The sequence below is a fragment of the Doryrhamphus excisus genome, chromosome 19 (assembly GCF_030265055.1).
Source record: "Doryrhamphus excisus isolate RoL2022-K1 chromosome 19, RoL_Dexc_1.0, whole genome shotgun sequence".
Classification (NCBI taxonomy): domain Eukaryota; kingdom Metazoa; phylum Chordata; class Actinopteri; order Syngnathiformes; family Syngnathidae; genus Doryrhamphus; species Doryrhamphus excisus.
In genome coordinates this window covers 7,992,250-8,006,760 of record NC_080484.1, presented here as the reverse complement: position 1 = coordinate 8,006,760, position 14,511 = coordinate 7,992,250, and the positions used below count along the sequence as shown (strand labels likewise).

Here is a 14,511-nt window from a genome sequence, read left to right as displayed (position 1 = left end):
CAGGTGACATTTGAGAGTTTGCTGGTGTGTAAACATTTACTCATGGAAACACACTTCTCTACTGTACTTTAACCACAAAGTGGAAAGCCCCAGCAATATGAGGAATTCAAAGTTATTGCAATGTTTTTCTTTTGTGAAGTGGAAAGGGCCCTTCAGGACAAAAAATTACCTTCTCTGTAAATAATATGGTCATATAAAGTTACGGTTATGTTAATGACTACAGTATATGTCAAATAAACCAAAGGTTGTTTGGTTGTTTTTTTTTTTGATTCAGCACTTTCAATGTGCTAGACGTTGACACTTGAAGTGTTATTGTGGAAAAAAAATCTGATGGTAAATTAAAACTATGATCAGGCTACTTTAGCAAAATCAAGCTCGTCTATCATACTCTAAAGTTACATGACATTTTGCTTCTAACACGACTTCAGCCTCTTGAATTGTCAAGTCTGAACTTGGCGGAAGATATTGTGACATGTTCCACATTCTTTTCACAAGCTGAATAGGAGGAATAACATATCTCGAGGATTTACTGTAATTGTGTGATAATTCTAACAATATTAGTAAAATGTGTTTAATGGCATTTCGTTTCATGGAGAAAGGATGCGGGGAAACGCCCGTAAAAACCCAAAGTACTTAATTATGACATCACTTTGCCTGAGTCACCGCATCAATTTCCAACTTGCCCAAGACGCCTGAATCACACCCTCGCTTGTTGAGTGAAACTAGCGGCCATTTTGGATCACTAGGCATTATTTATCTAGTCAAGTTGACGGATAAGTTGAGCCTCAATGTCCAACCGTCTAGTTTAGTAACGTGTGCCCTTTCTCTCCCAGTCAGACACACCCCTTTATATTTATTAAAAAAGTGACCAATTAAATTGGGGTGTATTGTTGAATTACAGCAAATTTAGCCAATGAAATTGTTGTATTTTGACAGAAAGGGGCGGGCGCTTGTGCGTCTGTCAAGTAGGGTGTCGCCGTGTTGACTCCTATTCGAGAGACGACGGCGGTCGTCTTGCCTTTCGGTTGCAATCTCTCCGGGAAAGAAAATCTCACTAACTTTGTTGGGACTGTGAATCTTGTTCACTTGTAGTTATTTTTTTCGGGTTAGCTTGTGGCTGGGCACTGGAATGACGGGGTGTGCCGACAATTTGAATGAGCTCGTCGTTAGTATGAAGAAAGAGTGAATCGGGGTAGAGAGAGGAGCCATTTTGTCCCGACTGTGTGGGAGAAAAGAAAGAGTGGAAAAGAGGAATCACTCTGGAGGACCTTTCATTGTCACTGCCTCTTCTTGCGATTTCAAGAGAAAAAAAACAGTCGGGGCTTTTGGAAAAACTTCTCTGACCAGTTATTTTGTATTGGTATTAAGCCAACTAGCTTGCCAAAGCTAATCAACAAATCCCGGGTTGCAAACTGTCAGAATCGGGGTAGTTGGTCAGGTTGGCGTAGGAGCTGGCTTCAGACTCTACATAGTTGTGTTAGGAGATTGTATTTTTCTACATATTTGGCTACACGCTCACTGTTTTCAATGGCTAAGAAGACGTACGACTTGCTATTCAAGCTGCTTCTGATCGGAGATTCGGGCGTGGGGAAGACCTGTGTGCTGTTCCGCTTCTCTGACGACGCCTTCAACACAACCTTCATCTCCACCATAGGTAAGCAAGACTCGCAAGGCAAGGAGTTGCGCCAAATATGTTTTGTTGTTGTTGATTTAAACGTTCTTCATGAAGCCTGCACTGTGTCCATTTGGTTAGCCGCCGTGCTATTAGCATACACCGACTCCTAGCTTGCTTGTTCCCTGCCCAGTCAGGCCTCTTACGGGTTGACAAGTTGTGCAGTTTTATCAGCTATTAAACCAAAATAACCTCTGTTAAAGCTGTCTTTGACATCAATAACATATCGTGACACTTGTTTGGCCAAAGGTCGCGTATTGAGTAAGATATACTGTATGTAACTAGTTTAGCTGCCAATGCAAATTGCTGTCATTTTCTGACGTCGCTAGCTAACTAAGCTAGTAGGGACATCGGGGCCGTGCTACTTTCGCTCCTCCGCACAAATCATTTGCTTTTTATCGTTTTAAACTTTGAATTAACCGCTAGAAACATTAAAAGTGTGCCAAGAGTGTCCATCAGTGACGAAATACACTTGCACAATGACTACAATTTGAGGTAGCAAAACTAAATATAGGGGCAGCCGCGTATTCCAATTTTAAGCGGAAAAAGTCAGCAGTCAAACTGTCACAATATTGTCTCATCAGCAATCCACTTCTTATGGTTTATGGTCCTCGTTATAAAATCCACACAAAGTATTCAACTGCTAACACAAGTGTCTCCTTATTGCAGAATGCATCATATTTGTGTTCAAAGTGAGGTCATCATCCCTTTATTTTGTGTCATACTGTAATCTCCCCTGCTGTCATTGAGTTCTAAACAGAATCCTTCATACTGGGGATTTTTGTGTTGGTTATAATGAAACTGAGGTGTTCTATCATTATGAAACAAAAGCAATCTGTGCAAACAGGGGTTTTCTGAAATACAACACAATTGTTGTGAAAACGACCAACAAACAACCTGCTAAAAGGGACTGAAAAAGCTCGTCAAATGTAATTCATGTTACAGATTAGTCTTTTGTCATGCCATCAAACCCGTACTATCTTCATTCCACATCTGCATTCATAACAAAATATTATGTAACGTGATGACATCCTAGCATGTCAAATATAACTAATTAGCAGCAACAATGCTTTTGACAATAAGGACATTGCGGTCATTTGTAGAATCTGAATTACATGATGGTTAGGCTCAAGGTCTTGGATATTTGACTCAATTTCCTTATCCAAAATTGTGGAAATTGTGATTTTATTACGATATATTATTTTTAACGTTACAATCAATGAATGTTGGGACTTCCTGTAGCAATGTCAGTGTTTGATTACACAGACGAATGTTGTCCGGCTGGATTGTGGGAGCCTGTGCTGAAATCTGCATTAATGTAGCTGAAATTCCCACAGCTCAGGGTCTCCCTAGCCAAGGGCCCGTGGCCCAGTACAGGTTTGTGGGTGGGGCTGAACTGGACCGGCAAACTTTCAGTAGCAATCATTTAAAAAAAATACATTTTTAGAAATAGCTTGTAAATAACTACATCAAGTTTTATTTTAATGAAATCAATTTTGGAAATAAGACATTATTTTATTGGAAAAATAATACACTTGTTGGTAAAAATGGCAAAAATATGACTGTATAATAGTTATTTTTCTGAAATATTAACATAGACCATTTCCTCCACCATCAAAAGTATGACACTTGTAGGAAACTCTTGCCCTCTTTCCAAGCACCTTTTATACATTTAATGACACAGACTGCAATGGCAGACACGCCTTTGTTACAGTACCTTAAATCTCCATATTAATTCACACACTGGGGCGGCATGTTGCTTGCCTTGGTTAGTTTGGTGTACTGTACACACATAGCAACGTGACATGACTCACTTGAACTAATGAAGTGTTCACAGGTTGTTAGTGTCCTGATGAAATTCATTCCAAGACAGTGAGTGCTCTAAAGCAGGATCAATGCTTGATGTCGCAGGAAGATAAGAAACCGTTGTGTAATGTTTAGAAGGCACCGCACTCATACATACATTTGGAGGCGACGATCCACACAGCCACTTCTCAAAATACTCCCAAATGGAAACCCCCACCCCCCCTTCCCATCAGTCACTCATCCCCATTTCCGGGCCTCTGAATAGCTGTTGGCCTTGATAACTGGAGGTTATGCATGCTTAGAATTTAGTAATAACGCAGCGGGACTATAAAGGTCAAACGCAATCCACCTAAGTTTATTAAGTTCAAATTCAGACACAGTTTGTCTTTTCCTCATTAGCTGTTCCAGGGTCAGATCTTGCCATCATAAAACATTTAATAACAGTAAAGACAACATTCTTAACACATACAAGTGAGCATCTTAGCCATATCTTAGCCAACAGCCAAGACAGAGATGTTATTTTCACTCAAGTCTGATTTTTCAATTTGGAATGTTTGTAACTTTAGACTTGTTTTCTCCTAGATATTTTATGTTTATTATGAAACAACCTTGACTGTACTGTGATTTAAGAAGCACAACATGAATTTGACATTGAAATTAGCATCACTCCAGCAGAGTTGCTGCTAGATGGCCAAACATTGCATTTATCAATACTTGTTCATCACGGTTAATTAGTTCCAGACCTGACTGACCATGCTGTGTGAAGTAGGATCCCTTATTTATAAACAGACTGCATTAAAAACTTGCTTATGACTTTCTAGATATGGATTTTAGCATTATTTGAGCAATCTCAACACAATAACACCCCTAAAGTCACGCTGACACTGACACTCAGCAACTCCGTAGGAAACCCAACACTGATACATCTTGTCTTCAGACATCTTATTAAGACATTGCAACATTCCATGTAGTAGTGTGTTAAAGAACATACAAGTATTGCTGTCATGTACTAAAACAGATGTATGCATACCTTTCCATTCTGTCTGCAAAAGCTCCCCGCCCTCCACCCCTCTACCCCCAATACTTCTCTACTCTCCTTCCGCCCTCTCTCTAGGGTGTGCATAATACTGTGAGTCACTTTTTGGCAAGAGTTTTCTTCATTATCCTGTGGCCCTGCCCCACCATGAGCACAGCTGTTTGTTGAACTTGTAAACCGAGCACAATCTTTTGACTTGGAACTGAAGTGACAGCTTACTTATTTGGACAGCAAAATAACACTTCTTGTCCAAAAGTCATCCTTTTGACATTGTGACCTCTCAGAAAGAAGAATAATCAGTTTTGGATTTGTGTCTTAATATTGAGTCACTGTGCAATATCATTTACAGCCTTTTTGTTGTTTATGTTTGTAGGAATAGACTTCAAGATCAAAACTGTTGAACTACAAGGAAAGAAGATCAAACTACAGATCTGGTGAGTCACCTGTGTTTATCATTATTATGATAACGTGCAGAAAAAGGATGGGAATCATGTCGAAAGGCGTTCTAGTGTGGAGGCAAACATCTGTGTGATATATCTCCCTCAAGTCTGGAAATATGCTGCAACAGGAAACGTTCATCACTCCACCAGGATGCTAGCTGCACTATTTTCAATGCAGTCCAGTCCTGCTTTTTTTCTCCCTCACTTCTCGTAAAACACAGGCGTTCATTCAAACATCCAATACGGATGACAATCGTTTAGAGGAAAAACTACCAGACATATAGTTACACTACTGATTTATTGTCAACACCGTGTAGCTAAATAATCATGAAAACAGTGACCTTTTTTGAGTGAGTAACTCCATTAAATGTACCACCCACATCCACTTACTCTGAACAGTGCAAAGATAAAATGTATAAAGTATAACAAATGTACCAGTAACTGTTTGTAAAGGTAACAGATGGGAGGTGAGGTTAGGATTTAATAAGCTTTGCTTCTTCCTACTCCTTTTGGACATGTGGAACTGTGAATTGATTGTGTGATTCATTCCATTTTAACCTGATGCATGTTCAAATAAAATTAAATCACTACCAAAATTCAATCAATTATGATGCACAGTGAAGGAGATAATAGATTTTCTTACATTTGGTCCCCATAAACTACCGTTAATTCCATTGTATAAGCCACACCCACTCAATTTAGAGGAAAAAACCGGATGTGTACATACGTAAGCCGCACCGCATTATAAGATGCACATGTCCACGTCATAAAATGGCATATTTTGGTCCGCAGTGAAGGCCAGGCAGCTCTTGATGTGGCAGGAGCCAATCATGGTCTATGACGAAACTCACAACAAGCGTGTCAACCCATCTGGAAATTGCAGGAGGTCATTACTCAATATAACACTAAACTCTTCACACAGCAGCTTAACACTCAAAAGGTGTACACAGACAAGTACCAATACAAGTTTAAAATGAAAAGGAACTATTAAGTTTTCTCATAATGCACTACGTCTAAGCAAAGCATTTAACTGGAGGGAAAGCGGCATAGAAAATGGGTGGATGCTACAGCAGTGTTGCCTCTGTCCACCAGAGTGAGGGATCATTGCATCATTGCAGCACTCTGGAAATGATCCCAATGAGTGGGAAAACTTTAAAATATAATTTTTATTTTAAACTCTTGGTACTTGTTTGTATATTAAGTATACCTTTTGAATGTTAAGTTGCTGTGTGATGAGTTTAGTCAGTGTCACAGTATTTAATCAATTAGTAGTAGTTCTAAAGTAAAGGAGATATCACAAGATTTGACTTTAGCCATTTTAGCCATTAATTAGCCACTGTACTAGCCACAGCAATGAAAGTTGAAGAAATGTAGTTGCTTATACACTGGAAATGATAGCATATTAAAGTTGGTCAGGCATTGGCATTTTCTTTTGGTGGGGGGAGCCGAGATGTCGTCATTGTCTAATTTGGCACTCCAGCCAGATTGGATATTTTTCTGTGTATGGATGGGTAAAACTGAGCTTTTTGTTGTGTCATAAGAAATGGGTGCCGTTATCTCATGTTTCGAAACTTTATTTAACAACAGAACACAAAGTCATTGACTTATGGGTGTTGGTTTCATTAGGTAGCAGCGTAATGATGCCATATACTGTAACAAGATACACAAACAGTCCCTTTTATGTGTTTGAGCAGCAAGAGTGAAGGGGTAGCGCCCCCCCCATATCTATTTTTGGCGACCCAAACGATGAATGTCTGGGAAACACTCCAGTGCATTGTCATTATTCATCTTTGTAAAAAGTCATATTCATGCAAGAATGATGTGCTGCAGGACTGACAGCAACCCTCATGTAACGGACATGGAAGGAAGTGAAAAGCAGAACTCTTGATCCATTTTTTTTTGTGCATTGTTTTTGCTTGGCATTGAAGTTTTTCACTTTGTATTGCTGTTTCACATCCCTATATGATGACCCGGGAGTGTCAAACGATGAAGTTGATGTGTCATCACCTTAATCACTATTAATTGGTCTTCTAACACATGATGAGAAGACCTTGCCAACAAATGGGAAAAACACAAACACTATTGCTATTGTTCTGCTTCTCCTGTAAGTCCGCTTCCTTGTCTCTGCTTGTAAAGTGGTGATGAATGAATGTTGACTAAGCTTCCATCTCCCAGGCGTGCTAGTGGAGACGTGTGTGTGTGTGTGAGGCTTTTGTGTGCGTACGAGTTTCAACGTGATTTTGTCAAAGTAAGATGAACACAGTAAGGTTGAGGCATTGTTGGAATGTGAAGATATTATTCGGATTTCTGTCAAATTTGATTTGTGCCAGAGTTATTACAGTATGTTCAAATCATGTGGGACGTCTTTGGAATGTATTATGTGGCTGTGTAACTTGCATATAAATAATGGAGCTAAGTTTACAGTTAAAATGGAGTTGGAGTTCCTAGCAATAAAGCGCTTATGGATTGTACAGGTGTATTTTTCCTAGGGAACAGGATTGTACATATGTGATCTCGACGAGCTTATTATGCATTATCTCATATAACAAGTACATGGGCAAAAAAAGCCAAGACACTATTTTTAGTCTTAGTGCAGTCATGCTGTGGAGCTCTCGTGTCTCCCTTCTTCATGCAGAAATGTGTGCCAAGCAAATCAGACTGATAGACTGTGACACAAACCCATTATTGCCAGGGGAGATGTCCCATTCCTTTTGAGCAAGTGATGAATCTAATCTTCGTCAGGGGGTGGAAGTGGGGAGAGGGGGGGGGACACAAATGCGGTGAAACAAATGGAAATATGTCATTTTTGTTTGTGTAGGGACACAGCGGGCCAGGAACGGTTCCACACCATCACCACCTCCTACTACAGAGGAGCCATGGGCATCATGCTGGTCTATGACATCACCAACTCCAAGAGCTTTGAGAACATCAGCAAGTGGCTGCGCAACATTGATGAAGTGAGACTTGAACAACACAAATATAATCCAATATAATGGCTGCATCAAAAAAAGTATATAAAATATATACTAAAATATAATTCTCAGTGGCTGCACGGCGGTGCAGCTAGGAGACCAGGGTTCAATTCCACCCTCGGTCATGCTAGGTTAATTGGCGACTCTAAATAGTCCATAGGTATGAATGTGAGTGTGAATGGTTGTTTGTCTATATGTGCCCTGTGATTGGCTGGCGACCAGTCCAGGGTGTACCCCACCTCTCACCCGAAGACAGCTGGGATAGGCTCCAGCACCCCCTGCAATGCTTGTGAGGAAAAGCGGTCGAAAATGAATGAATGAATAATTCTCAGTTTTTAAGTTTTTCCTGCTTGGTTGGGTTGAGGTAGAGCATGGTATGTTAAATTTTCTAAATGTAAAAGTGCCCACCCGCATCCTTTGATTTTTCAGTATGTCCCTTGATGGAGGGACAGAGGGTAGATAGAGAAAACAAAGGGGGAGGGATGACAAAGCAACAACAGCTATATCAATGTTAGTATAATGAGGTTAGCTGACGGGGAAGTACAGCCACACCACTGCAAACTACACTTCCAATTATCAATCACCCCATTCCTATTACGTTTGGATTACCGTTGGGTAGCGGGATTATACAAAAACGACCAACAAACAACCAATTTGTATGAACATGGCAGAGAAAACATTTTCTCATGTGGATCAAGATGCGCATACTTAATGCTTGATGTAATGCTTAATGTAATGCTTTAGGTAATCCCCCATGAACCAGGAAGTAGCCTGCTAACTTACACAACAACACAATACCTGAACTACACGCACACAACGTACCGTAACGTACACAATAGCTAAACTACGCCTAGTTAGAAACCCAAAAGAGTTGTACTCATTCATGGTAAGGTGGGCCTGTGAGGGAGTGAGGTTGCATTCAGGGACTTTTAGTGCTTTGGTAGGTTTCTTAATACCGTCTTATCACAGAATAGTCCTAAGGAGATTCACTGAATCCGCTGTCACTGCCACTTAAAAAATGGTGACTGTAGCAAAATGTCCTCCTAGGGTATGCAGTGAAACAGTCAATTATGGGCCTGCAATCAAAGCACAGCAGGCCAAATGCTTTCTTTATGAGTGCAATATTTTGTGTACAGTAGCAAAGCAACACCTTCTGTTATTTCTTAGCATAGGCTGCCTACACTATTATGCTAGGTGTTATGTATGTATTGCTAGCATGCTAATTTTAGCATTTTTAGCCATTTTCATTGGCGCACACTATTATGCTAGGTGTTCATATTAGCGTTGTTAACGTGCTAACATTAGCATACTAGACTTTTTTTGCTATTTTTGTGAATAGGAACTTAAGCAGACATTTTACGCCATCATGCTCGGTGTCAGTACATTAATGTTGGCATGCTAACATTAGCATAGTAGCATTTTTTCCATTTTCATAGGTAAACACTATTATGTGAGGTGTAAGCATTGCTTTCATGCTCATATTAGCATGCTACATGGATTCAACAATCCCAATGTCAACATTACCGATACAGTGGGCAAACCCTGCAGGAATATAGCGTCGTGCCTGGGGCCCATTTGAACTTTCTACTGAAAGTTTTAGTTTTGTCCTGCCAACAGTCTTAGTGATATCTTAACATTGTTGCATATTATGTAATAATAGAATTATGGGATTTTTTTGCAGCATGCGAATGAGGATGTTGAGAGAATGCTACTAGGCAACAAGTGCGACATGGACGACAAGAGGGTTGTACCAAAAGCCAAGGGAGAGCAGGTAAGATGCTGATGTATTTATGACATAAAAAAAAAAAATCTGAAAGAATCGATGGCTCGGGCCACTACCAAAAGGCTACTATATTGGAGCCACTGCTACTGCTATGGTGTTTTTGTTTTTGGAAAAGTTTACATGATGGACAAAATTCTACAACATGACATCATGCCTTAAAGTAAACACTATGTTGGGACCGTTTTAGTGTGCAGAAAAGTTTGCACCAACACTGTGTATACCTTTGCTAGTGTTGTCTCAATATGAAATGCGTCCTGGCTGGTCCACTAGAGTAGATGGTGTAGCGTTGCCATGCCAAACTGTTGTTTGAAGGTTGTGTTTTGTGAAGTTTGTATGTTTGTGACTGGAACTCTTGAGGTGATCTTTGCTTTTGGAGTGCAGTGATACCTGATCTCTGCTCCGCACTGGAGATCAGCCTCTTTATTTTTGGACAGGGAGCCCTTTCCTTTCCCTGTTAACTGCTCTTCTTTTCCTTCCCCAGATTGCGAGGGAGCATGGCATTAGGTTTTTTGAGACAAGCGCAAAGGCCAACATCAACATCGAGAAGGCTTTCCTCACGTTAGCAGAAGACATCCTCAAAAAGGTGTGGAAACGTTTGTCATACCGGCTATGCTGTGTTGCTAGTTCAAGATCCACCATGTTTTGAAGGATCATCTGCAAAAAATACAATTCAAAGATCTGCCATATGAAAGTAGCACTGCTGTTTTTGGGAATCTGCTGCAGAAACACGCTTGTCAAAGATTTTTGTGAAAGGAACGCTACTGTTTTGGGCATCTGAAACACGCTAGTCAAAGATCTTCCTTATTAAAGGAGTGCTACTGTTTTGTCTTCAATATTTCTGCACCAGATATCAAAAACAGAAGATTACAGATCATTTCCATATGGAAGGACCACTGCTGTTTTTGGGAATCTGCTGCTGAAATGCTTGTCAGAGCTCCAATATATGACAGGAGAGCTATGTTATTTATAGGGATCTGCGTTTGAAATGCTAGCCAAAGATCTCCCCATATGAAAAGAACACTGCTGTTTTTGGGAATCTGCTGCAGAAACATGCTAGTCAAAGATTTTTATAAAAAGAAAACTACTGTCTTGGGCATCTGCTTCAATGTTTCTGCACCAGATATCAAAAACAGCAGACTACACATTATTTCCATAAAAAGGAGCACTCTGCTGTTTTTGGGAAACTGCTTCTTTCATATATCTTGTAGCTTGTCAAAAATGCTCTTTTTTTCGGTGATGGCATTAGAAAATGCTAGTCAGACATATTTTATGTGAATGTTACACTCTGCTGTTTTTGGGAATCTGCTGCCGGAACACGCTAGTCAAAGATCTTCCTTATTAAAGGAGTGTTACTGTTTTGGGCATCTGCTTCAATATTTCTGCACCAGATATCAAAAACAGAAGACTACAGATCATTTCCATATGGAAGGACCACTGCTGTTTTTGGGAATCTGCTGCTGAAATGCTTGTCAGAGCTCCAGTATATGAGAGCTATGTTATTTATAGGGATCTGCATTTGAAATGCTAGCCAAAGATCTCCCCATATGAAAGGAACACTGCTGTTTTTGGGAATCTGCTGCTGAAACACTCATCAAAACTGCAAAACTTGCACTCAAAGCGATGACGATGCTTAGGCTTACTTCTATTCCTTGTGATGTGTTTTTCAGACGCCCGTAAAAGAGCCGAACAGTGAAAACGTGGACATCAGCAGCGGGGGCGGAGTCACAGGCTGGAAGAGCAAGTGCTGCAGTTGAACAACTGGCACCGACGCGACACAAAAACACAGAAAAACACACACACACACATGCACGCACAGACATCTCTCTCTCTCTGTCTAACTCTTAACCGTCACCCTCTCTAACCCGCCTCATGACTCTTGTTGCACACTGACACTCGTCATCACGATAAAACCGTAAACCACTTCAGTCATCCATCTTAACCCCGCGCCACCATTTTCTTCTTCTTCCACCTTCCATCATAAGCAGTTTTATTTTGGAGAGAAGCAGAAATCCACTCATGTTTCTTGTCATTTTTCTTTTAAAGATGATTAAAAAAAGAAGACAAGCTCATATTTTTAATATTTTCTTTCCCCCCCTTCACGTCCCCCATCCCCCACAATGTCCATGAAATCACCCTCAGTCAGAGGAAGTCAAACTAGGGTAAAAAAAAAAACAAAAAAGTATAGGCTGAAATTTTTTGTACACTCATAGGTTTGTGTTGTCAAGTATTTGCTCAACGATTACAATTTATTACCAAGAGACAGAGGCGTGGCTAGCTCCTTTTTGTATTGCTGGGTTTATTTTGTCCTGTGCCTTATATGGAAGACAGGGGCGGGGGCTGTGGAGTGGGCGGAGCCACATCCACCCAATGAAATTACACTTTAATATAACTCTTGTCCGTTTGCGCTTCGAGTGTGGAGCCAAACTGATGCGGAAGCGTTTGAATTTCTCCTCCAGCCAAGAGAACAGCAATTATGTGTCCTGTTTATTATGTTTCATTTCTACCTTCTTTTCACTTTTTTTGTTACCCCACCCCACCCCCCATCAGGGTTGTTTTTTTGTTTTACCTGCATGCAGATTTCTTTGGGTTGGAAAGGTTTCTGTAAGATTATGTGAGGTATGCCACTGGGTAACTTTGGGCGGGCGGTTCACAAGTTCTCTTTGGAAATTCAAACAATTTTGCAGATCCATTAAAAATAAGCTTGTTTAAGTTACCTTGTTTGTCTTTCATGCTGTGCAATGTGTACTTTTGACATATATACTACAGTAAACCTCGGATATATCGGATTCAATTGTTCCCACTGGTTTTGTCCGATATAAGCGAAATCCGTTATATGCGTATACCGGAAAATGTCCGTTTTACGCATATATCGGATTTATATCCGGTATATGCGTAAATCGGATTTTATCCGTTATGAAAAGGCACTTCCTTGACTATGTTTCCAATGTACCTGGACGCGCAGGCAACGCTGCAAACGCTGCAAATGACGTCGTATAGCGGCCTGTCACGATTCGGCGAATCGGAGCGCCACGATGCGGCCATCCGATATATGCGAGGGAAATTTAATGGAAATGCATTGGAACGGGACTGGAGATTTTGTCCGAAATAGGTGAAATCCGTTATAAAAAATCCGATATATCCGAATTTTTATTGGAAATGCATTACAGAAAAATTGGTTCTTTTTTATCTGTCCGTTGTGAGCGAATTTCCGATATATCCGAGTCCGATATATCCGAGGTTTACTGTATAAGGTAAGGCCAAATTCGGCCCATGCACGACATCCTGAGTGGTGCTTTGTTGGATCTTTAGGATGTTTTTACATTTTGAGGCTATACTGTAAGACTCTTCTGTGCTAAATGTAAATTCTTGCAATTTTTTCAACTGCTCTTAAAATTAGCATCAGGCGCTGCTGTCATACGGATGATGATTGACTAGTTTTGCAGTGCAGTATTTAAAAACAGCTGATTGATGTGCAGCCTTTAAAACACCAGGATGCTCTGACTGGTAGGCTACAGTTTTAATATCTGATGACAGCATTAGCCATTTGGAGAGGTCAAAATGTGATAAAGTTAGGAATGCTCCAATCAGGGTTTTATGTTGGATGATACTGATCCCATGGAGTGCTAGGGGTGCTGAATAAAGGGGAAAAAGTCAAGTCCCTTGACTGCCTGGCCATCCCTAAATTCTAATAAAATCAAGTCATTTCAGTAAAATTTTGAAATACTGGTGAAAAATGATATTCATTCATAATAATCTTTACTGCACAGACTGATGTAGCGTGTACAATGCGCTATTACATTTAACATTAGCTTTAGACACTTTAAATTGTAATTGTAATATCTAGGCTAGAATCAGAAAATCCAGATTTCGGTTCTGGGACTGAGAGGAAAAAGGCGAGGCAATTTCAAGTTGTGGTGGTACCATATATTATAAAGTGAAAAACCAGAATACAAATTCACAACACTAATTTACAAATACATTTCAATGAGCTCAATTTACAAAATGCATTCATCTCATATACTGAGAGTCCCAAAACATACAACTGTCCAATGGCCCAGTAATCGAGTGTCCTGAGGGTCAGGAGTGGAGGAAAGGAGTGAAGTTTTTTATGAAGGCCAAAGAGGGACAAAAGGAAAAGGACGGCTGCAAAGCCTCCTACCACGCAGAGCAGGTGGGTGACAGCTCATCAGTTAATCTGGGCTTCAAGCTTCCAGGCGTGTTGCCTCAATGCAGGGTTCCTAGCTTGCCATCGAAACCTGGCCAATTCCATAGATGCGATCGAACACTGCTCTTTTTAGTTCAGCGTTGCGCCGCGGTGGACGCCCCCTGCAGCGATTCTCCACATGCGTCCCTCACCGCTACCGGTGTGTAGTCCCTTCCGGACTATATATACGGCACTGATTGGCGGCGCACCGTCACGTGACCTAATGACGTTGCACCCCGAAACGTTGTACGCACGGTAAATTTAATTAATATTTATATAGCTTTATTTTCCATATTAAATTAATATTTATTATTTATTTTCTATCTGGGTTACACTGAACTTAAAAATGAAACCAGGAAAAATACCATGTACTATAAATATGTACATGTTGGTAGGTCTGCATTGAAATGAAAGCTATTTGAGAAGCCCTGACTTTGACAAACATATGGGATGCACTTATTACTGCATGGTGAAACAACAAAGTGGATGACATGCCTTCTTTATGGACACTTTCAATGGAAGTACATTGGTGGAACTTCCAGGTTTGTTGGAGTCTTCCACTGCTGTGAAACGTAGCCCATCTCGTCCAGTGAATTCA

At 40.4% G+C, this 14,511-nt stretch overlaps 1 protein-coding gene across 1 annotated transcript; it reads left to right on the top strand.

Annotated features, from left to right (window-relative positions):
- Positions 1-980: 980 nt before the first annotated feature.
- On the top strand, positions 981-12,422 carry rab10 (RAB10, member RAS oncogene family). Its single transcript, XM_058056887.1, has 6 exons — positions 981-1,654; positions 4,888-4,948; positions 7,773-7,911; positions 9,608-9,697; positions 10,191-10,292; positions 11,377-12,422. Exons 1-6 carry the CDS (start codon positions 1,528-1,530, stop codon positions 11,461-11,463), a joined length of 606 nt encoding a protein of 201 aa, XP_057912870.1. The 5' UTR covers positions 981-1,527; the 3' UTR covers positions 11,464-12,422.
- The last annotated feature ends 2,089 nt before the right edge of the window (positions 12,423-14,511 follow it).